Source organism: Ovis canadensis, chromosome 20, assembly GCF_042477335.2.
Source record: "Ovis canadensis isolate MfBH-ARS-UI-01 breed Bighorn chromosome 20, ARS-UI_OviCan_v2, whole genome shotgun sequence".
Classification (NCBI taxonomy): domain Eukaryota; kingdom Metazoa; phylum Chordata; class Mammalia; order Artiodactyla; family Bovidae; genus Ovis; species Ovis canadensis.
Window position 1 is genome coordinate 28,024,891 of NC_091264.1, and position 24,253 is coordinate 28,049,143.

The 24,253-nt window shown below is 53.0% G+C and overlaps 1 protein-coding gene across 1 annotated transcript in view; it reads left to right on the forward strand.

The window, feature by feature from the left end:
- The window catches only part of GLP1R (glucagon like peptide 1 receptor), a 38,602-nt gene that overhangs the window by 11,314 nt on the left and 3,035 nt on the right, over positions 1 to 24,253 (forward strand). Inside the window, exons 4-12 of the mRNA XM_069564673.1 lie at positions 9,047 to 9,165; positions 9,497 to 9,603; positions 13,502 to 13,655; positions 14,563 to 14,722; positions 19,242 to 19,302; positions 19,848 to 19,917; positions 20,034 to 20,122; positions 20,462 to 20,600; positions 21,482 to 21,523. Of these exons, the coding sequence (XP_069420774.1) occupies positions 9,047 to 9,165; positions 9,497 to 9,603; positions 13,502 to 13,655; positions 14,563 to 14,722; positions 19,242 to 19,302; positions 19,848 to 19,917; positions 20,034 to 20,122; positions 20,462 to 20,600; positions 21,482 to 21,523 (941 nt within the window). The remainder of the gene's footprint in view (positions 1 to 9,046; positions 9,166 to 9,496; positions 9,604 to 13,501; positions 13,656 to 14,562; positions 14,723 to 19,241; positions 19,303 to 19,847; positions 19,918 to 20,033; positions 20,123 to 20,461; positions 20,601 to 21,481; positions 21,524 to 24,253) is intronic.

A 24,253-nucleotide genomic window follows, 5' to 3' on the forward strand; every position in this document is an offset into this window, starting at 1 on the left:
GCCCCAGCTGGAGTCCTGAGGACTGTCTCTCCTGCTGTCCCCTCCTGGTATGACCCCCTACCCCAAGGTGCATGCTGAGAGCCTGGGCTGGAAAGAGGCAGGCCCCTGGGTGAGACAGAGCAGCCCGGTGCCCTTCATGCAGCTCTTCCTTAAGCGCTTTATGTACCTGCAGTCATTTAATCCTCACAACAACCTTTCAGGGCTCTGAGTACTCCAAGAATACTTCATCTAGTACTCCGACGACCCTCCCCTCTTACAGAGGAGGAAACTGAGGCCCAGAGATGCTAAGTGACTTTTCCAAGCTCTCACAGTGAGTGAATAGCAGACCCATGAATCAACCCAGGAGTCTGGTTCAGATTAAGCGTGTGTCATTTCTGCACCAGACTTCCGCCAGTGTGCGGGCACATGTGTGTTCCTGTGCATGTGGGTCTGGGCATGGAGACAGGGGAGCGACCTGGGCCTCTGCTGGCTGGACTACCCCAAGGGAGGGCAGTGAACTGCTTGCCTTCTCCCTGGAGATGAAATCTTATGATTCTGCCTCACACTGTTCCAAGTGGCTGTGTGAACTTGACTGAACTTCTAGACCTCTCTGTGCCTCTGGACATCATGTGGGAGGGGGGATATAGCTAGGTGATGGGGGTGTTGGGAGGATTTCAGATTCCTAGAAAATGGTTTCTGTTAACTTTTTCCACCTACCTGACTTGTCTTCTCCGCTTCCCTCAATACACACAGGTTCCCGGCTCCCCAAAGGTTTGGGACTGGCTGGCTGGCTGGTCCTCTAGACCCCGGGGAGCCAGGCACAGGACAGGGCCCATCACTCAGCACTAAGCCACCCCCAGCTCTGCCTGCTGCTTGTGGCTCCATCCATCACCTTTAATTTTATTTGAGCAGGAAATAGGTCCTGGTGGTGCCCATTTATGAGCGAACATGGTTTTATTGCTTTCTCCATGAAGATAACAGCCACTGCACAGGCCCCCTGCCAGCCTCCACCCCCGCCCCCAGCTCCCCACCTCACTTCCTTTTTTGACCAAGCTAACTCACTCCCTTTTCTGACGCTTGGGATCACAGACTCTGCCTCCCTCTCCCCTCTCTCTGAGTCAAGGACCCACAGAGATACCCACCCTGGGTTCCTGCAACATAATTGCTGTCTCTGGCCTGTCCTGGCTGTCCCCTTGGCAGAAGCTGGCACGGGGGGCTTCCCTCACCCCCTCCCAGGGCATGGGGGAGGAGGGTGGGGGCAGTTCTGAAACTTTCTTGGGTTAATCAAGGGAGTGCCCTAAGTGAAAATGTTGTAGTGGGAATTAGGAGTGTGAGGAAGAAAGAGGAGAAGATCTTAGTCAATGTCCTGGGAGAAAACACACTCAGCTGGGAATCTTAAAAGAACCTGATAGAGGGACCACTTCAGAGGTTGGTCTGGGTTCACCTGGTGGCTCAGCAGTAAAGAATCTGCCTGTAATGCAGGAGACACAGGTTCAATCCCTGGATTGGAAAGGTCCCCTAGAGGAGAGCATGGCAGTCCACTCCAGTATTCTTGTCTAGGAAATCCCATGGACAGAGAAGCCTGGCGGGCTACAGTTCATGGTGTCGCAGAGTCAGGCACAACTTAGCAATTAAACAACAAAGGACATAACGCACCAAGGACTATAAGAGTGGGAAGCTTTAGTATCCCTAGGTCCCAGTGGGGCAGGAACAGGGCTGTGGTGCCCTCATGACAGCTGGAGGTCATGGTGTTGGAGAGGCCACCAGCAGGACAGGGCCGTGATCACAGAGGGGCAAAAACCACTGCCAGAACCTCAGAATCAAGGCAAAAAGGGAGCAAGGGAGAAATACCCCAGCTTCCCTTTCCAACTGTCTTCCTACCTCCTGCCAGTGCCTCCCATTAGCTAAACCCAGCAAAGGGCCAGGAACTCAAGTGATACTGTCCACAGGGGTCAGCCTTCTAGGGCACAGGGCAGGGCAGAGGAATGACTTGAGAAATAATTAAATTTGAAACAATTACCCAGGGCAGGTCTGTGTTAAGAGCTGGGGATGTCAGTGAGACCTTAGAGGTGTGTGAGTGTGTGGGCTTTGGGGAGAAGGGGTGACTTTCCCACGGGGCTTGAAGAGCTTGCTCGGGAGCCTGGGAAGTGGTGCTGAGGGAGGTCAGAGCCACCACTTCTGCCTGGGGTGTGGCATTAGGAAGGCTTCCGGAGGTAGGTGTCATCGGGGCCAGGCCTTAAAGAACAGGTGGATGGAGATGGATGAGGGAGAGGAAGGCCCTCCACGGCGGAGGATGTTTAGGCACCAGCTCAGAAATGGGTCCAGGCCTCAGAACTGTACAGCATCCCAGGGACATCAGCCAAGTCCTTGAATGCAGACCCCTCTAATTCAGAACTGGGGACTGCACGGAAAGGGTGGGGGCAGGTGAGTCAGGGAAGGAAGGGCTTCAGAGGAGATGCCTTGTGTCCACAAGATTTTCTCTCTGGAAACCAAGAGGCTCGAGTGGTGTCCAAGAGCCTGCTGCCACCTGAGGGCCCTCCAGCAACCTCACTTCCCGGCCAACAGCTGAGCTGCTCGTTACAAATCATTCCAGTCTCATTAGCTGCACCCTCTCCTGATCCCTACCTGTTTGTGAGCTTGGTTCTAATTATAGGAGAGTCATAAAATGCTTTAAAAATAGCCTATAACTCACAATTCTTGGTAACTCTGACAGGTGCCTCTCTGGAGGAGCTTTTGCAGCAGGCCAGGGTTGCGGAAGGAAGCCGAGGCCCCCTGCTGGTCCTGGAGGGATTTCAGCTGCGGCAGGGTCCTAAGTTCCTGCTCCTGCCCAACCCCGTCCACCCCCACCCTGGCCCCAGTGAAGGGCACTCTTTTGAGGAACTGGGGCCAGGGTGGGGGTGGACGGGGTTGGGCAGGAGCAGGACTTTCACTGTGACTGTGTTCTGAAGGCCAGCCAGGCACCCAGGTGGCGCTAGTGGTAAAGAATCCACTTGCCAATGCAGGAGACGCAAGAGACGTGGGTTCGACCCTGGGTCAGGAAGATCCCCTGGAGAAGGAAATGGCAACCCACTCTTGTATTCTTGCCTGGAAAGTTCCATGGACAGAGGAGCCTGGCGGGCTACAGTCCACGGGGTTGCAAAGAGTTGGACATGATTGAGCGCGCGTGCGCACACACACACACACACACACACACACACACACACACACAGAGCTACCAGGCATTTCACATGCTTTCACTTCTAGTCTTCACACCACCGACCTGGGAAGTTATTGTGGTTTCCATTTTACAGATGAGGAAACTGAGACCCAGGGAGGTCTGCCCCAGGTCCCATAGCTGGTCGAGGGCAGGACCAGGATTTAAGCTTGAGGTCTTCCTCTAGTCCTTGATGTGAGGCACAGCCCCTCACCCGGAGTCCAAGCTGGCACCTTTAGTTCCAGCCCTGGCTTTGACCCTCATTTCTGAACTCCGGGGAGGTCCAGTGACTGCCCACTTTGAATCTCGGCATCCTGGCCTGGAAGCTGGGGGCCCAGGAGTCTGTGCTGGCCACTGCTGTTGCCAGGGTACAGGAGCTAATGGATTCATGAGCGCCTCTCCACAGCCCTGAGTGCCTGCGTCCACGTGGAAGGGTGGCTGTTAGCTTGATTACGGACGCCGCTGCAGTTTCCGGGAGGGGAAGTGTTTAATTGGGGGTTTTATTTCCAGCACCAGGGTCTGACTTAATGAAATATTCCCTAGGCTTCCTGGCTCGTGGCCGGCTGCCTCCTGGTGTTGACAAAACCAGAGCCAAGCTTCTGGTTATGATATACCAGTAGCTCCCGGGCCAGATAAGGCTGGCCTGATAAGCTGGGCTGGGCCCTGACCCACCCCATCTCCAGCCAAGATGGGTGCCTGGGGACCACAGCCAGGCCAGGAACAGTCCTGGCTTTTAATATTTGCTGCTAATGAAGGGTAATTGACAGACGCATTTGCATAGGCTCACTGAGCTTTGCAGGGATGCAGTGGTCCCTTGACACTGTGCCCGTAACACACACATCTGTGCACATTCCACCTCCCCACCACCTCCTCATCCTCCCAGCTCACCCTGAGAAGAGAGCCCGGGAATGGCTGGGTGCAGAGGGCCCACACTGCCAAGAGCACCTGCTGGGAAGATGCGGAAGGTTGGTGAATCCAGGCCCAGAGGAAGGACAGACCAATGGCACGTGGCCATGGTGGACTGTTAGCAGCGAGTTCGGGTGCTGACTCTTGGCCTTTTGGCCTCTAGAGGCAGAGGGCCAGGGGCTGTGATCCTGATTCTGCCACTCCCTGGCTGGATGATCTTGGGCAAGTCACTCGGCCTCTTAGAGGCTCAGTTTCTCTATCTGTAAAATGGGATTCTTGGCGCCTAACCTTGTAAGGTGGTTGTGATGTTCTCAGGTGTCAGGCATATTGCAGGTACTCAAAACCTGATTCTGTGAGAGTGCAGCCTGCAGAGAGGGCTTGAGAGGGGAAGGAAAGCATCCATTTGTGTGCCTCCTGGCTGCCAGAGCCTGTGCCCCTGTGGCGAGTTGAGTGTTAGGATCACACTGCTGCAGGCTGCGTCCTGGGTCGGTGGTACTTCCATGGTTTGAGCTCCACTGCTGGGTCCTCTCCCTTCCCTGGCCCCTCTGCCTCCTCACCCCTCCCCACTTCCTCCCATCTAAACGGACTTAGAGAAGGCTCTGACACCAGTCTCATGCCCCGTAGAATCAGCCCAGATCTCCATCATTGCTCTGGGGTCATTACCCCTGAAGGCTGGTGTTGCTGTTGTATCAGATGACTCAACTCCTGGGGAGGAGTCCTAGGCACTCATGCAGCAGATCAAAGAGATGTCTGGGGGCTCATCCAGTCGCTTAGAATCAGACCTGGTGCCTCCCCTTCTCTGCCTTTATGCTCTTCTGATTTTGTTCATCCTGTGTCGGGGGACGTCTCCTGCTGAGGGAAGTCCCACCATTAGATTTTTCAGGCTTTTGTTTCTCTTCCCTGGGGGATGTCTCTTAAAGTACAGGTTCTTCCAGAAGCTGTGATGCCAAAAGCTGACTTAGCCCCACAGTATTACTAGATACCTGCTGTCTCCTAAATTAGGACCCTGCTCAGGGTCTCTGAAGAGCAGTGGGAGAAAGGAAAGAGTGAGCTGGAAGCTGGGGACTGGCTCAGGGGACCAGGGTCCCACTGACAGGTGTCTGACCATGTAGGCAGAGGGTTGCCCCAGCCCTTAAAATGATGTCGGGCACATGACAACAACGGGTGGGTTGACAGTTTGTGAGCTAGGAAATGCAGCCCCAGCCTCGATGGTGCATCCCTCCTGGACCCTGGTGGGTGGACCTGGGCTGGCGCCGCTGCTGTCAGACATGTGTGTTAATGAGCCCCCTGCGCAGACCTGTCCTTGCTGCTGCCTCTCCACCTGGAAACTTCTGAGCAGCCGCTGCCAGCCAGGGCCTGTCTCTCTCCCTCACACTGAGCCTTCTTCCCACACCTGGGGAATCTGGTCTTTAAAATCTTTTTTTCCTTTAGAATTAAATATATATATATATATATATATATATATATATATATATATATATATATATAAATTTATTTTTGGCTGTGTTGAGCCTTAGTTGTGGCATGTGGGCTCAGTAGTTGTGGTACAGAGGCTTAGTTGCTCCCCGGCACATGGGATCTTCCTGGACCAGGGGTAGAACCCGTGTCCCCTGCATTGGAAGGCGGATTCTTAACCGCTGGACCACCAGGGAAGTCTTTTCAGTCTTTTAAAACTTGTCCTGGCCCCCAGTCCCCTCCTTGACACCCCCACCCCCGGTGCAAAATCTCTCCCTGCTTTTGTCCCTGGTCTCCTGGCCCTGGGGTCAGACTTACATTTCCTTTCAGACACGAGTAAGCCCCGATCACTGTGACCTCACTGCAAACTTGGGGCCACCAGCCAACCCGCTCCCTGGGTGGTGGACACTGAGGCCTGCCAGGGCAGTTGCTCCGGCACCAGATGCCCAGGCAGGGTGTGAGGGGCACAGGGACGCCCTGCCCCCAATTCTGCTGGGCCTGTGTGTGACCTCTCTTCTTCGCATTGGTGTTATTCCTTTCTCAGCACCTTCTTCTTTCTGTGAGAGTCTTGATTCTCTGAAGTCAGGCACTGTGCTTCCTTCCTCTCTCAGACGGTGAACTCCTAGAGGACAGGGGCTCCCCACTCAGACTGGGAGGTCTCCGAGGACAGCCTCCATCTCTGGCTACTTGGTGTTACTTGAAGGGAGGAGCCAGTTCTCCCCGTCTTTGAACAGAGAGTCTCTAAGGACTGTACCTCTGCCATTAGCTATGTATTCCTTTTATTTTTTTAAATTTTATTTTGACTTTATTTTACTTTACAATACTGTATTGGTTTTGCCATACATTGACATGAATCCGCCACGGATGTATATGAGCTCCCAATCCTGAATCTCCCTCCCACCTCCCACCCCATATCATCTCTCTGGATCATCCCCGTGCACCACCCCCAAGCATCCTGTATCTTGTATCGAACATAGACTGGCACTTCGTTTCTTACATGATAGTATACGTGTTTCAATGCCATTCTCCCAGATCATCCCATCCTCTCCTTCTCCCTCACAGTCCAAAAGTCTGTTCTATACATCTGTGTCTCTTTTGCTGTCTCACATACAGGGTCATCATTACCATCTTTCTAAATTCCATATATATGTGTCAGTATACTGTATTGGTGTTTTTCTTTCTGGCTTACTTCACTCTGTATAATCGGCTCCAGTTTCATCCATCTCATTAGAACTGATTCAAATTTATTCCTTTTAATGGCTGAGTAATACTCCATTGTGTATATGTACCACAGCTTTCTTATCCATTCATCTGCTGATGGACATCTAGGTTGCTTCCATGTCTTGGCTATTATAAACAGTGCTGCGATGAACATTGGGGTACATGTGTCTCTTTCAGTTCTGGTTTCCTCGGTGATAAATCAGGTCATCTTTGACAATAGGACTGGATCTCCTCCATCAGGTTAGAATTTCCTGAGGGCAGGGCTGTGTCCCCTCAGACTGCAGCTCCCTGAGGGCAGGGCTGTGTCTCCCCTCAGACTGGGGCTTCCTGAGGCAGGGCTGTGTCCCCTCAGACTGGGGCTCCCTGAGGCAGGGCCGTGTCCCCTCAGACTGGGGCTCCCTGAGGGCAGGGCTGTGTCTCCCCTCAGACTGGGACTCCCTGAGGCAGGGCTGTGATCCCTCAGACTGGGGCTCCCTGAAGCGGGGCTGTGTCCCCTCAGACTGGGGCTCCCTGAGGCGGGGCTGTGTCTCCCCTCAGACTGGGGCTCCCTGAGGGGGGGCTGTGTCTCCCCTCAGACTGGGGCTTCCTGAGGCGGAGCTGTGTCTCCCTTCAGACTGGGGCTCCCTGAGGCGGGGCTGTATCCCCTCAGACTGGGGCTCATTGAGGGCAGGGCTGTGTCTCTTTATTTTTCTCAGGAGCTCTGTGCCCACTTTATAGCTGAGGTCTACGTTGCTCAAGGAGGTGGCCCTGAGTTCCAAGAATCAGAAATCTCAGAGGTGGCTGTGGGTCTGCCAGGGCCATAGCTTATCAGCATCGAACATTGTCTGAATGAGATTTGAGGCAGGGACCTGGAAATCATGTGTTCAGTTCAGTCACTCAGTTGTATCTGACTCTTTGTGACCCCATGGACTGCAGCATGCCAGGCCTCCCTGTCCATCACCAACTCCTGGGGTTCACTCAAACTCATGTCCATTGAGTCAGTGATGCCATCAAATCATCTCATCCTCTGTGGTCTTCTCTTCCCGCCTTCAATTTTTCGCAGCATCAGGGTCTCTTCCAGTGAGTCAGTTCTTCACATCAGGTGGCCAAAGTATTGGAGTTTCAGCTTCAGCATCAATCTTTCCAGTGAATATTCAGGACTGATTTCCTTTAGGATGGACTAGTTGGATCTCCTTGCAGTCCAAAGGACTCTCAAGAGTTCTCCAACACCACAGTTCAAAAGCATCAATTCTTCAGTGCTCAGCTTTCTTTATAGTCCAGCATGACTCACATCCATACATGACTACTGGAAAAACCATAGCTTTGACTAGATGGACCTTCGCTATCAAAATAATGTCTCTGCTGTTTAATATGCTGTCTAGGTTGGTCATAACTTTTCTTCCAAGGAGCAAGTGTCTTAATTTCATGGCTGCAGTCACCATCTGCAGTGATTTTGGAGCCCCCCAAAATAGCGTCTATCACTGTTTCATTGTTTTCCCATCTATTTGCCATAAAGTGATGGGACCAGATGCCATGATCTTAGTTTTCTGAATGTTGAGTTTTAAGCCAACTTTTTCACTCTCCTCTTTCACTTTCATCAAGAGGCTCTTTAGTTCTTCTTTGCTTTCTGCCATAAGGGTGGTGTCTTCTGCATATATGAGGTTATTGATATTTCTCCCAGCAATCTTGATTCCAGCTTGTGCTTCATCCAGTCCAGCGTTTCTCATAATGTACTCTGCATAAGTTAAATAAGCAGGGTGATAATATACAGCCTTGACGTACTCCTTTCCTGATTTGGAACCAGTCTGTTGTCCCATGTCCAGTTCTAACTGTTGCTTCCTGACCTGCATACAGATTTCTCTGGAGGCAGGTCAGATGGTCTGGTATTCCCATCTCTTGAATTTTCCACAGTTCGTTGTGATCCACACAGTCAAAGGCTTTGGAATAGTCAACAAAGCAGAAGTAGATGTTTTTCTGGAACTCTCCTGCTTTTTCAATGATCCAACAGATGTTGGCAATTTGATCTCTGGTTCCTCTGCCTTGGAAATGGTGTGGCCTTATAGCAAAAGTGTGGGTTCGTCAAACTGCATTCCAGGGTGGCTAAGAGGAAAGGCCCAGGCGGGGCCTGGGCAGGTCCCCTTTGTGACCTCTCCTGTTCCTGGGTGAAACAAACATGTGGCAGGAGAGGAAGACCTGAGTGTATGTGTGTGTGTGTGTGTGCATGTGTGGAGGGGTCACAGGGTCGACCCCTGGGTGGGGAAGGGGCAAGGCAGCTGGCCTTGGGCCGAGGCTCACCCTGTGTATCCACTTCAGTGCTGCAGGGTCATGTCTACCGGTTCTGCACCGCGGACGGCCTATGGCTGCACAAGGACAACTCAAGCCTGCCCTGGAGGGACCTGTCCGAGTGTGAGGATTCCAAGCGAGGGGACCGCGTGAGTTGAGGAGGCGAGGAGGGGGCAGCAGGGGGCCAACTTCATGGGAGCAGGGACCCGGGCCATCTGGTGGGTAGGTCTGTCTCCACCTGCACACCCTCCTGCCTCTGGGGCTTTGCTCACCATGCCTTCTGGACACAGGTGGTGTGTGTTCACCTCTCTGGCCTCAGAACAAGGTCCTTGAAATCCAGGGACCGTCACCATAGGTGATTCCCTTCTTCAGTTCCGGGATCCCAGTGGGGCTGAGTCTCCCTGTCCCCTGGGTAAGCAGGCTGTGGGAGAGGAGGATCGTGGGCACCCCCTGTATGCCATGTCCCCCGTGTGCACACAGAGCTCTCCGGAGCAGCAGCTCCTGTCTCTTTACGTCGTCTACACAGTGGGCTACGCGCTCTCCTTCTCCGCGCTGGTCATCGCCTCGGCCATCCTCCTAGGCTTCAGGTAAGGGGGCTGCTTCCGCCTGACCTGTCGCTCTGTCCCCATATAGAGGAGGGGGCACCAAACTGAAGCGACAGCATAGCAGGGTCCTCTCCTAAGAGATATCCAGCGAGGCCACACCGTAGACTCTGAGGCTGAAAACACAGCCCACAGCTCTGTGTACTTAGGCTAATCTGTACCATGTACATGTGTGCATGTAATACTGCAAAAAAGGAAAAGCAAACACATGCCTCACGCCTTCACGGTGGATGATGGGAGGAGAGGAGGTCTTCTCCTGTGAGCCTGTGTCTCAAATGATGGGGAGTTCAGTATGATTTTAGGAGACCTCAGCGGGTTAGCGATTCTGCTCTCTTTGGAGTTTGTCAGCTCCCATGGAAAATTTCTTCCCCAGGTCTACCCATTTCTTCCAGAGTACCAGGCCCTTCCCACGCCCTCTGCACTGATGGCGGTGGGCCAGGTTCAAGGGCAGGAGGAATTCCGAGGGCTGGGAGCTCAGGACACCAGCCAGCAGGAGCAGGAGAGGTGGCATTCCTCCTGCGTCCCCATGGCTTCTGGCACAGTCAGGGCTGGGCACACAGTCAGTGCTCCATAAATACATTCACTCAAGAATAGTCTCCCCTTTTATTAGGAAACGTTTAGAGACCTGAAAATACAGTGTCTGGGACTATAATCGCCTATGCACACACCCTGAAGCCCAGGAACTAGAGCCCAGTGGCAAGGTTAAGTTTCTCAGGATCACCCTTCCTCCCCACCAGAAGAAACTCCTCTGGGGCTGCTTATAATTCTGATGCCTCTGTCTATACTTTTATTGTATTTCTAAGTATCTATAAAACCATATAGCATGGATCTAAAAAAAAATAAATTAATTAATTAAAAAAAAAACCATATAGCATGGATCTTGCGTATCTTTAATGGCATGTTGGGCATACCTTTCAGCAGTGTTATTTTAGGCCTGATGTTGTATTTTTGTGAGGTTCATTCACAAATGATACAGGTGGTTCTGTTTCATTCATCTGAACCATCACTCCATTGTATGATATATTGCAGTTTATTTGTTGTCCTTTTACTGGCCATTTGAAGTGTTTCTCTCTTTCTTCTTCTTTTCTCAATTATAAACATTGCTAAGATGAACATGCTTACCCATGACTGTGCGTGGCTCCAGGGGCACATGCCTCTTAGTAGAAGTGCCTGGTCTGAATACGACGTGCCGTTGCAAATGTATTAGGTGTTGTGAGGTTGTTTTCCAAAGTGGTCAGGCCCGTTTGCCCTCTTACTGGTAATATATGAGAGTTCCCTTGGCTTAACATCCTCACCAATATTTCCTATTTTTAGACTTAATTGTTGCTAATCTGAAGTGTGTGAAGTATCTCATTATGGTTTTAATTTGCATATCACTGATTCCTAGAGAGATCCAGCAGACTTTTTATGTTTCATTCTGTGAATTGCTTGTTCATATCCTTGGCTTACTTTTTTATCGGCTGATTTGGCTTTTTCTTTTGATTTTAGGCATTTCTTATATATTCTGGATAGTAATCCAGGATATATCGTCTCAGTCTGTGGTTTATTTTTTCACTTACTGTATGGTGCCTTAATTTTAATGGAATGGAATATATCAATGTATCTGATTCTATTGACAAACAAAAGTCTTAATTTTAACAGAATGAAATATATCAAGTATCTGATTCTGTTGATAAACATAATTCATCAGTAAGTGTTATCAATTAATAAAAATTCATCTTTCCAATGATAAAAAAATTTATCAAAAATTTTCCCCCAAAGGCCAAATTTCTTTATGGTCTTAAGAAAGCTTTCCTTATCCTAGCATTATAAGTATTACACATCCCCTATGGCTCTTTGGTGAGCCTGGAATTTATTTTTGTCTATAGCGAAAATAAAAGATTTAATTTCATTTTTCCACATATGCATATAGTTAATTGCATCAGGACCACTTATGGATAGCCCCCTTTCCACCCCTGGCTTCTGCTGTGTGGCAAGCCTTATCTACACCTGGGTGGGTCTCTGTCACCTGGATTGTTTTCCATTGGTCTACTTACCTGTCCCTTTGTTGATAACCATGGTGCCCTAACTACTTCAAATCTTGGTTTTCTTACAGCAGGACCCCTACATTGTGATTCTTTAAGAATGTCTGTACTATTCCTGGCCCTTGGCTCTTAAAAAACCAATACAACATTGTAAAGTAAAAAATAAATAAATAAATAAATAATAATAAATAAATTTATTTATTTTTACCACACTGCATACCATGTGGGATCTTAGTTTCCCCAACCAGGGATTGAATGCACGTCCCCTGCATTTGAACCACAGAGTCTTAATCACTGGACTGTCAGGGAAGTCCCCTTGGCGCTCGTTATAAGTTTTTTTTTTAACTTTTCATTTTATATTGGAGCATAATTGATTAACAGAACTTATTTATGAAAGAGAAACAGACTCACAGACTTAGAGCACTTATGGTTACCAGGGAGGAAGGGTGGGATAGTTAGGGAGTTTGGGATTGACGTGCACACGCTGCTATATTTAAAATGGATAACTGGGACTTCCCTGGTGGTCCAGTGGTTAAGACTCTATTCTTCTAATGCAGGGGGCCCTGATTTGATCCCTGGTTGGGGAATTAAGATCCTACATACTGTACGTCGTGGCCAGAAAAATAAAAATAAATAAACAAAATGGATATCCAACAAGGACCTACTGTATAACACATGGAACTCTGTTCAATATTCTATAACAACCTAATTGGGATAAGAATTTGAAAAGGAATAGATACATGAAGTGCATAACTGAATCACTTTGTTCTTCTTTATAAGTTTTTTTTTAATTCCATCAAAAGGAAAACCAACACTGTTGGAATTTTTATTAGAGTGAATTTAATTTATGGGTTAACGTGAAGAGAATCAACACTTTCAAGATAGTGTCTCTATCCATGAATCTGGTGACTCTTCCATTAATTTGAGTCTTCTTTAATTACTTTAAGCAAGCTTTACCTGTATTCCCCATAGAAATTGTGCCATCTTCTGTCAGACTTATTTCCAGGTACTAATTAAAAATAGTGCAAATGAATTTTTAAATTTACTTTTTAATTGTTTATTGCTGATGTACATAAACATACATATCAGCAACCTTATTGAATGAACTCTGACTAGTTCTAATACTTTGTGTGTTGATTCTCTTGGATTTCCTGTGAAGATCAGCTACAAACAGTGACAACTTTGTCTTTACTTCCAGTTCTTATCCATTTTCCCCTTGCCTTCTTACAGTGGCTAGGATTTGTAGGACAAAGTTAAGTAGATGTGATATAACTAAACCTGACAGCTAGATCGTCCTTATTTTGTTGCTGATTTAAAGGGAATCTTTTAAAAATTTCTCAGTTAAGAGTGAGGTTGGCTCCTTGTTTGGATGGACAGCCCTCATTGGGTCAAGAAATGTCCTCATATTTTCAGTTTGTTTTTACACGAAAGGATATTGAAGTTGTATCCAGCACTTTTTGAATTCCTGCCACGTGCTTAGCCCCAATCTGTCACTGTAAGGCCGCCTGGAGGCATGTTAGACATGGGCTGTCATCAGGAAGCCAAGCAAGTCCTCAGTGGGGAAAGTGGTCTTCATACAGATCACTTGGGTTACACGTGACTTTGTAGGGGGGAAGATGCTGCAGAGAGAAGTGTAGTGTGTAGATGAGGGCGGGGTGGCGATCACCACACAGCTGAAGGCGTCATGGATAGGCAGGATGTGAAATCCAAAGGATTTTCAAGATTATGGGAAATGAGGGCATCTTGGAGGAAGAAAGACAGGAGCATAGTCCCAGGGACAGACACATGCCTGAGAACCAGGGCCCATGGAGCATAATTGTCGGTCATCATGCCAGGGAAGGCCCTGCTTTCTCCTGCAGACACCTGCACTGTACCCGGAACTACATTCATCTGAACCTCTTTGCATCCTTCATCCTCCGAGCACTGTCCGTCTTCATCAAGGACGCGGTCCTCAAGTGGATGTACAGCACGGCCGCCCAGCAGCATCAGTGGGACGGGCTCCTCTCCTACCAGGTGTGTGGTGTGTCCAGGGAGGGCTTGGGGAGGGTGGATGGTCTGTGAAGGGCAGGCTTCCCTACCGCCCCCCCCCAAGGCCTGGCACAAAGGAAGGCAAGAGCTGCTCTGACCTGGTCGTCAGGGAGCCCTCAGTGTGATGAGAGAGGCCGTCCACTCTGGGGAGCCCCCAGTCTGATGGGAGGGGCTGTCCACCCTGGGGAGCCCCAAGTCCCATCTAATGGGAGAGGCTGTCCACCCTGAGGAGCCCGCAGTCTGATGGGAGAGGCTGTCCACCCTGGGGAGCCCCAAGTCCCATCTGATGGGAGAGGCTGTCCACCCTGGGGAGCCCCCAGTCTGATGGGAGAGGCTGTCCACCCTGGGGAGCCCCAAGTCCCATCTGATGGGAGAGGCTGTCCACCCTGAGGAGCCCCCAGTCTGATGGGAGAGGCTGTCCACCCTGGGGAGCCCCAAGTCCCATCTGATGGGAGAGGCTGTCCACCCTGAGGAGCCCCCAGTCTGATGGGAGAGGCTGTCCACCCTGAGGAGCTTCCATTCTGAGGAGGGAGAGACTGCCCTGCCCATAGAGAGAGTACTATTTGACTCCGGGGAGTGGTTTTTGGAGACAGACCTGGGTTTGAATTCCAGTTCTACCACTTACTCGTTCGCAGGCATAAGTTATTTACTTCTCTAAACTTCCGTTTTCTCACCAGTATGGGGATAATTAGTCTCATTCCTCCAGGATAGTGAGGACCCCATGAGCTGGATAGAGCAGGTCAAGGTCTTAGCGCTGGCCCGGGCGGGAAGGTGTCAGCTGTGTCATCCTGTATTCACTCTGGCAGGATAGCAGCTGGGGTGGGACCGGGAGGGGGGTCAAGAGAGGCAGGGGCCGAGCCGTTGTCCCCTGGGACCCTTCCTCTGCCCCCAGGAGTCTCTGGGCTGTCGCCTGGTGTTCCTGCTCATGCAGTACTGCGTGGCAGCCAACTACTACTGGCTCCTGGTGGAGGGGGTGTACCTGTACACGCTGCTGGCCCTGTCCGTCTTCTCCGAGCAGCGCGTCTTCAGGCTCTACCTGAGCATTGGCTGGGGTAAGGCCCGCCGCCATTCATCTCACCCCTACCCCGACTGAGTGCAGTGGGTGGGAGACCCTGATCCCTCTTGGAGCTGCTGCCTTCAGGCTACCCAGAGGGCCAACCCGGTACTCAGAACATACGGCTGAGCCAATGGGTAGGGCCCCCTTGGAGAACCCCCTCCTGAGCACAGGACTCGCTGCCAATGAGACTGTCAAGTCATCGTCCAGCCTCTCTGCCTTTGCATGACTCTCCCCCCTCAGTGGAAGCAGAGGCCTTCGCCTCTCTGGCCAAACACACGACACGTACCATTGGCCATCATGGTACCAGTCTCAAAGATCCCGGCCCCTCAGACCCTTGGGGGACAGAGCCCCACCCCCAGTCCTGGGCACCCCAGCCCTGAGGGAAATGAACAGTCCTGGGTCTCAGGGTGGGGGTTGCTGGGTGTGGGGCTGAGGGGCGTGGCTCTGTCACCCGATGAAGAGGAGAGCTTTGAGCTGAGTGATGGAGTGGGAGAGGGTCAGCCGGAAGCCAGCTGAGCGAAGGGTGGACCCCGGAAGTGCCTGGAGCCCAGCTGGAAATGTTCTAGCCAAAAAAGTTTGCCGAGAACCACTGTGTCTTTTTTTTTGCTGGAACATTTCTGGTTGTGCTTCTGCCTCTCTCCACATGGGATTCCAGTTAGAATGGCGTGGGGTGGGGCAGGGCTGAGGCACCCATCCTAGCGGCACCCACTACCAGCCTCCACCCCCGACCTCCACCCTCTACCCCAGAAACAGATGCAACAACACTTCCTCTGGAGGGGCCCTCGGGCACCCGCCTGGGATGGAGCCAGGAGCGGGCAGTCTCTGGGCCTCTCACACCAGAATGCGACCCACTCTCTTCCCATTTCCATGCTCCCCTCTTAGTTCCCCCCTTTCCCATACTGACTCTTTCCCCTGAGCCCCTGCCAGGCTGTGCCTGGTCCCACCTGCCTCCTTGGGAAGTGCCCTGGGTTCCTGGCCCCTGGCTCTGGGCTGTCTGGTTCCCCTCAGCTGCCCTGCCCCATCCTCAGACTTCATCCCTTGTTGATGCTCTTTGGCTGCTTTGTTCCGTAGGCCCTGCTGCACAAGAGCGTCTGGAAAGGGGCTCTGATCAGTGTCCTGAGGGCGAGGCAGTAGAGAGCAGGTGCTGGGCCCAGGCCTCCTGACTCCCAGGCCCTGGGCCCCACTGCCTGTCATGCTGGATTTTCTTTAGCCCCTGAGGGCCCGGCCAAGCAAACTCAGGTCCCTGCAGTGGGCAGGTGGGCCTGCCCTCAGTGTACAGCTCTTTCCTCCTACCCTTCCTCCCCTCTTCCACCAGAGCCCAGCCCTTCCCTGCTTGGCTTCCTCCCCTCCCATGCCTCTTCATTCTGCAGGGGCATCAGACTGGCAGTGAGCAAAGCTGAAGAGCCCTGCAGCCAACTGGAGGGGTGGGTGGAGTTAGGCCATGAAGGGGAGCTCCGGGAAGGAGGTCCTCAGAGTGGGGGACTGTTTCTGTCCATTCTGGGAAATAGCATCAGCGCTGGAGTGCTGTCACCATGGTGACCTGAGGGCGGAAGCAATGGAAGGATCGGTGTGATGTGTGCAGAGGCGCATGGGTGGTGGGTGGAGACTTTGGGGGCCTGGGACACACAGTGTTCTGTGTGTCTCTGAGTGGGCAATGAGGGAGGGGGCAATGAGGGAGGGGGTTCCAGTCTTTTTCCATCACCTCATGCCCCAGCTTGGGACCCAGAGTCTGAGGGAGCAGAAGGGCAGGACCCAGGGGGAACCCCCTCTTCCCACTCAGATCATCCTTTTCTTGAGGAATTGGGACGGGGAGATACAGAGAGACAGAGGAGCAAAGACAGAAGGACAGACAGAGTCGCTGAGAGCCCAGAGCTCTGCTGTGATGCTAGGAGGCTCTCGGCGCAAGTGGGATGCTTGGGAAGCATATGCAAATGCAGGAATTAAAATTAGGACACTGGTACAGCGGGGGAATCCCCAAAAGGCCTGTCAGGCTCTGCTGTTGTCCACGGGTGGCCGGACACTCCCATAACCCACCAGAAGGAGGCCTCTCAGGGGGGAGGCGTGTGACATACTAGGAAATCATCGCTTCTCAGAGCCAGACTGCGTGTCTTCATTCAAGCCTCTTTCTCCAGCCTGTCTTGTTGATTTTCTAAATGGGAGAAAGATGAAGCCAGCAGGGAGTGTGTAATGTTTGCAAGCGGCAGAGCTGTGCCGGCATTTGTTTAAGACTTGGTTAAGGAGATGCTGATGCATGAATGAAGGTCACCAGGTTCTGGTTTTTAACATGAGTGAGCACCCCTGTCGTGGGGCAGGGTCTCAGAGAAAGGCCAGCAGGGGGCTGGGCATGTTGAAGACAGAGGCGTCCAGATGTGTGTGTGGCTCAGGCCTGTTCTTTCCCCTGTCTCACTGATACACTGACTCTCATTCGTTCATTCCATTCTCACTGGGCGTCTTCTACGTGACAGGCTCTGTGCTATGTGCTGGAGCCTTGGGAAGCTGTCTGCCTCTTGTCCAGTCTCATGAAGGCCTGTTACTAAAGCAGCATGGATGATGGGAGGTCAGGGTCATGTAAAAATGAATAGCTGAGGAGAAGGCGATCTGATGACTGTGCTGGTCAGCCGTGAGCCACGTCGCTTCCTCCATGCTTGACCATCTGCACAGTCAAGTGCAGCTGCTCCGGGAGCGCAAGCTGCTCGGTAGCTGCTGTTGAGTGGACATCCATGTGTTGAGGATGTGGGTGATGGCCACAGGAAAGCTGATGAAGTGGGTTCTGCCCTGGAAATGCCCTTCCTGAAGCCACACTTGCATACACATGGACTCCCTGCTACCACCTCACACACATCCTGTCCACACACCTTTAGGCGCACACTCTTATTCCTCTCGGACACCCACATCTCCATCCCTGAGAGGCACCAACAGAGACAGGCGTAGACAGAGTTGGTGCTGAGAGCCATTAGGCGGTGGGATTGCAGTCCTGTGTTCTAGTCCCAACTGTGGCCTGTTTAGCTGCTGATGCAGCTCCTCATCTGTCACATGAGGATGGACCATCCAATTAAAAAAAAATTTTTTTTTAATATTTAAAGACCCAGCTGTGCTGGGTCTTCACTGCCACGCACCAGCTTTGTCTAGGTGCAGCGAGCGGGGTCTCCTCTAGTTGTGGTGCATGGGCTTCTCACTGTGGCGTCTTCTCTTGTTGCAGAGCATAGGCCATAGGTGTGCAGGCTCAGTAGCTGTGGCCCACAGGCTTAGTTGACCCGCAGCATGTGGAATCTTCCCAGACCAGGGATCAAACCCGTGTCCCCTAGCTTGGCAGGCAGATTCTTAATCACTGGACCAACAGCGAAGTCTGACAATCCAATCGTAAGTCAGCAAACATATACTGAACTCCAGAGTGAGATGGTCACTGAGGCCCAGCAGATGAATTAGGTTCTGTCCTTAAGGAGCTAGCAGCCATTGTATTAGTTACCTATGACTGTGTAACAAAGGACCTCTCACTTAGGTATTTAAAGCACCAACTTTATCTCGCAGTTTCTATGGTCAGAATTCCGGGTTCAACTGAGTTGCCTGCCTCAGGCTTAGGATCTCCAAGAGAGGTGTCATGGAGCTGTTGGCCAGGGTAGCTATCATCTCAAGGCTTAATGGATTGGAGGATCCACTTCCAAGCTCAATCTCGAGGTTGTTGGCAGGAAGCTCAGGTCTTTGCTATCTATTGGCTGGAGGCCTCCATTCCTCACCACACTGGGCTCTCTGAGTGCCCACATGACCCAGCAGCTGGTGTCGCCCAGGGCAAGTGACCAGATTAAGAAAGAGCCCAAAACCTGCCTTTTACAATCTTGAAGACCTTCTACAGCCTAATCTCAGAAATGGCGTGCCATCACTTCTGCGTACGTTGGTCACACAGACCAATCTGGATCCAGTGTGGACCACACCCAGGTGTGAATACCAAGGGTGGGGTGATTGGGGGTCATCCTAGAGGCTGTCTGCCACACTATCCTGCCCCATCCATGTGGGCAGCATTGTGGTAGCTGGTGTCACTGTGGCCCCTGTGCATGGTCAGTTGGGCTCTCTGTGTCAAGGACAGGGCTCCTGTCTCTGCTCCAGGCTTCCACCCAGCCACGGGCAGCTGCGTGGGGATTGGGGCGAGTACCTGGAGGGGCTTTCAGTGCTACAGGAGTTGACTGAGATGGGTGTGTGGGCCCAGGCAGGGGTGAGTGGCATCAAAGAGTTGGCCCCTGACGCATGGGAGGGGGTGGACTGTGAGGACGGACATGGCCCCCATGTGGTGGGGACTGCTCTCTAGGGAGGAGTGTGGGGAGTTGGGAAGGGTGCCTCTTGCTGCCGCATTTCTGAAGCACCCACACCAACCTAATTCTGCACCTGTTAGAAAACGTGGCCAAGGGCCAGGCAAGGAGCGGGGCTGGAGGTGGGAGAGCCCGGATGGGGGCCTCCGGGTGTGTCTGGCAGTGGCTCTGGCCTGCCAGCCCCTCTGCCCTCTCTCTCCCCCATCCTCTTAGGTGTTCCCCTGCTGTTTGTCATCCCCTGGGGCATCGTCAAGTACCTTTATGAGGACGAGGGGTGAGTGTCCTGCTCTGAGGGCCTGAGGGGTGTGCTGAGGTCACCATCCTCAAACCCCACGGGATTCCTTGGCCCCTGGGGTGTGCAGTTACTGCCTCTTGGGAGGGTAAACTGAGGCACCAGGAGCTAAATTTATGAATTTAGTTCTGCAATCCCCCACCCTCCCTCTCCCTGGATTTTATGATGACAACGTGCTGGTCTGTGGGGGTAGGTGATGTCCCCCTAGGCTTTCCTGTAACAGCTGTGAGTGAAATGTTCCTGCTGTTTGTGTGTGAAGGTGAGGACACATGTGACTGTGATTGTAGGTTCATGAAGGGGCTGTGCGTATCTGTGTGTGTGTGTGTGTGTGTGTGTGTGTGTGAGTATGAGTGTGTGTGTCCTGGGACTGGTTGTCGGGTGACTCTGTAGCAGTGTTTGTGTGGCGCTGTGTGTGTGTGTGTGTGTCACTTTGCGTCCCCTTGTGTATGGGGCTGCCCGGTGCCTGCACTGGGAGCTGGGGGCTCTGTGTGCCCGAGCCAGGGCCTGTGTGTCTCTCTCCGCTCCAGCTGTTGGACCAGGAACTCCAACATGAATTACTGGCTCATAATCCGGCTGCCCATCCTCTTCGCCATCGGGGTGAGTGATGCTGTGGGCAGGTGGTGGGAGCTGCAGTGGGCCCGGGTGCTAAGGGAGGATGGGGTCTCGAGGGCGTCTTGAGAGGGCCTCCAGTCGCCCTCCCCTCTGCCCTGCAGGTAAACTTCCTCATCTTTGTCCGGGTCATCTGCATTGTGGTGTCCAAACTGCAGGCCAACCTCATGTGCATGACAGACACCAAGTGCAGGTAGCGTAACGGAGTCGCCCTCGTCGGGCACGCTGAGCCCTTCCTTCGGGCAGAGAGGGAGACCCTGGGTGCTAAGCCTGGATCCCTATGTGCCCTTTCTTCCTCCACCCAGACCTGGCCTGAGCTCCCAAGTCTTGTCTCACCCCTGTACCTGGGCAGCTCCTGGGCTTCTGGGGTCTCCACCTCTACTTCCTCCCCTCCAGGCAGCCCGTCCCTGGGCATTCGGTGGGGGAGGGTTCTGTGACCCAGGTGCCAGGCCTTGGTGGGCGCTGGGAGCACTGAAGAGGGAGAAGAGTCCATGAGAGAGGTCCAGAATGATGTCCCTGCCCGACCCCCCAGGCTCGCCAAGTCCACGCTGACACTCATCCCCCTGCTGGGGACGCACGAGGTCATCTTCGCCTTCGTGATGGACGAGCACGCCCGGGGAGTGCTGCGCTTCGTCAAGCTGTTCACGGAGCTCTCCTTCACCTCCTTCCAGGTGACCTCGCGGCAGGGGGCCCCAGTTCAGAAGTCCCAGGGTGGGGATGGGGCGAGACCAGCCTGCACCACCAAGGGGCAGCCCGGGGCCTGGGCTGAAAGCGGCCCTTCCCCAGGTGATGTGGTTGGAGCAGAGCCAGAGTCCCAGGTACCCTGACACGTAGGCCAGTCTTCTCTGTGAGCGCACTGGATGAGAAGCCTTCTTGGATGTTACCTTGGGCACCCAGCGTGGCATAGCATCTGCCATCCCCTGGGTGCTCGTTAGTGGCACATGCTTTATAGACATTGTGCAGTTCATCCTCCCAGAATCCCAGGCGGTGTGCAGGAGTCTCCCATTTTACAGAGGAGGAAACTGAGGCTCGGCAATGTTAAAACGAGATTTCCAGGTCATGTAGTTTCCAAAGCTGAGAACTGAGCCTCTCCACTAGTATTAGGTGTTGCTGGGGGTGGGGAGTTGAATATCAACAGGGGTGCAGACATGTAAGAAACTGGCCCAACCCCTCAGATGTCTGTGTGGCCCATGTGTGTGCACTTATGCACATGCACACACACACACAGATCGTGGATCTGGAGCACTGGGGCTCCTGAGTGAATGAATAGGGCCAAGCAGGGAAAATTCCATGTGATAAGTGTATTTTCTCAGGTTGGGTCTCTTCCAGGAGAGGTTGGTTGAAGAAATTCTGCAGTTTCTGAACAAGGGGCCTTCTCATTCCTCTGGAAATGCAAGGAGAAGGAGCCCACTACCTCCATTCCTGGGCCTGCCTTGGCTGCCCAGTCTCAGGAGGGAGATGCTGAGGCTGGGGCCCCTGGGAGCTTCAGACCAGGCCTGCCTGCAGGGTGCCTCCCTGCTCTTCCTTCTGCTGACAAGACTCTTGTTTCCAGGGGCTAATGGTGGCCATCCTGTACTGCTTTGTCAACAACGAGGTAAGGCCCGTGGAGGGATGTGGACTCCTGGTGGGGCTGCTACGCTGACTGTCCTGGGGTTGTCCAGTGGGGTTGTTCAGGCTGCTCAGCTGAAATCGCTGCTCACCCCACTAGGCACCGGCACTCAGAAGGTGTCTTGTCCCTGTGTTGTTCCATCACCCCCCCTCTCTCTCTTCCCCCACCCAACATACACACACACATGTGCGTGGACAGGATGCCCCAACCAAACACATGAGCTTGGGGAAGACACAGCCTCATGTAAAGGGGCTCTTGATGCTGGGGGTGGGAGTGGGGAAGGTGGGGTCGGTGGGGGTGCAGAAGTATAAGAAACTGGCCCCTACTCCTCAGATGTCTTCTGTGGGCCCATGCGTGTGCACTTACGCACATGAGCTCACAAGTGGATCACAGATCTCGAGCATTGAGGTGCTGAGGGAACAAATAGGGCTAGGCAGGGAAAATTCCATGTGATGTAAAGGGTGGTGACTGTTACAAGTCACATTCTTGGGGCCTTAAAAACCACCGTCTCATTTGCTTGTCTCTGCCTCCCCCACAAAAACTTTCCTGCTGAAATTCTGGTTTCGAGATTCTCATTTCTCTCACGTGAGAACGTGGAAGATCAGAGACGGTCAGAGACACACTCCAGGTCTGGCCTGGAAATAGTGCAGAGTCGGGATTGGGGTGAATTCTTCGTGGAGGGAGAGACCTCCTTCAATATGCATGGGCCAGAGCCCCGCCCACCATGGGAAAGGGGGTGTGCCCCTCCGGTGGCTTCCTGGTGGCTGGAGTGGGACCAGGGAGGTCTTGCTGCCCTGATCCCCACTGACCTCTCCCCTCAGGCTGGTGCCGTGGGGTCCAAGAGACCCTGTTCAGAGGGCCCAGAGTGCCTGCCTTGCTCAGGCGCACCGCCTGGTTCCTTTCAACCATCCCCAGACATCTCGGGCCCAGCTCCTCCGGACACACGGACAGACATGTCACCAAGCACTTGTGGTTCCTGGGCTGAGCCCTCTGTCTGTAAGAGCTGTTCTCCAGACCCAGGTTGCCATAGAAATACCGGATACTTGTGACCCTGGCATTGGGCCTGCGTGGCCACCAAGGCCTGCACCAGCTGCCAGCGGGCAGGGTGTGGGCACAGGGGAGGAGGCCTGGGGGTGGCTTTTCTGTGGCTCTGGTGACTCAGGAGCCTGAGTGCTGGTCCCAGCTCTGCTCCAGTTCAGCTGTGTGATTCCCCCAACTCATCCCAAACCCCAGAGCCTGGCGTGGTGCCCGGTGCAGGGGCCTGGGAGGCAGGGATGAGGGCCACCTGAGTGTGAGAAACCGTGCTGGGGGGAACGCCAGGACAGGAGTCCAGGGTGTGTGGCCATCTTTGTTGTTTGATTATGAGAGCTCAGTAAAAGAAGGAACCCGATGTTCAGTGCTCATTTAGTCATTTATTCATTTGGCTCATTGAGAGAACACGTATGGAGTACCTGCTCTATGCCGGGCACTGTGCAAGCTCTGAGAGGAGGATATGGTCCCAGTTCTCATGGGGTACCTACCGAGACGGGGGAGGCACGGCCAGAAACGAGCGTGGCCTAAATAGTCCAAGTGGCAGGAGACCGAGGGTTAGGAGCCCGGCTTTAGAGTCAGCCCAGATCTAGGGTCAGATCCTGGCTGTGACTGGGAGAAATACTTAAATCTCTGCCCCTCAGTTTCCTTACCTTTGTGAAAGTGAAAATGTTTGTTGCTCAGTCATGTCTGACTCTTTGCGACCCCATGGACTGTAGCCCACCAGGCTCCTCTCTCCATGGGATTCTCCAGGCAAGAATACTGGAGTGGGCTGCCATTCCCTTCTCTGGAGAATCTTCCCAACCCAGGGATGGAACCCAGGTCTCCTCCATTGCAGGCAGATTCTTTACTGTCTGAGCTACCAGGGAAGCCCTTCCTTACCTTTAAGCAAGGACTAACAGGAGCTGCCTCACAGGGTTGCTGTGAAAGTTAACAATCTATGGTGAATACTGGGGACATAGTAAGTGCCCTGTAAATGATGGTTTCTAATGACAATTGTCATTGGGGTGGGGAGCACAGCAGAGGTTCATGGAAAGGGCTGAGGGAGAGGGAGGGAGAGGGGGACACAGTCCCGGTCCTGTCCAATTCCCTGTATCTGTTAGGCCTCTCTGGTCCCTGAGTTGGCTTCCCAGGGATGTGCCTCAGTTGGCCGTCTCTCTTCTCATCTCCCCAGTGAAGGGCTGAGCCACAAGACTGGCCTTCCTGCGGCTGCTCAAGCAGAGGCCACTGCAGGACTCAGGCATCGTCATGCCGGCTATCAACACACGCATCACACTCCTTCATCTGGGCAGTGAGCTGGCAAAGAGCTACAGTCAGTGGGTGGCGTCTGCTCAGCCTCCCTCCCTTACCCCAGCCTGGGCTTGGAGATGCTGCCTGGGACCTGGGGACCATCCTGGCAGGCAGGCTCTGGGCCATCTCAGCTTCATTCAGTGCAGATAAAGTTTTTTTAAGGGCTAGGCATGTGGCCATGCCAGGCACCTTGCTGAGCTTAGTGAGATGGATGGCAGCCCTGCGGGAAGAGAAGGGCGGTGTTTGCACAGAGACCCATGGGATGTTGGCAGTGAGCCACGCACCCACAGCTGCTGGCAGCTGGCCACCCTGCTGGATGGAGCCCGAGAGGGCAGGCCTGGGCCCCAGACACTCTGGAGTGGGGAGTTCTGGTGGCACATGTGGAGCGCATCAGAG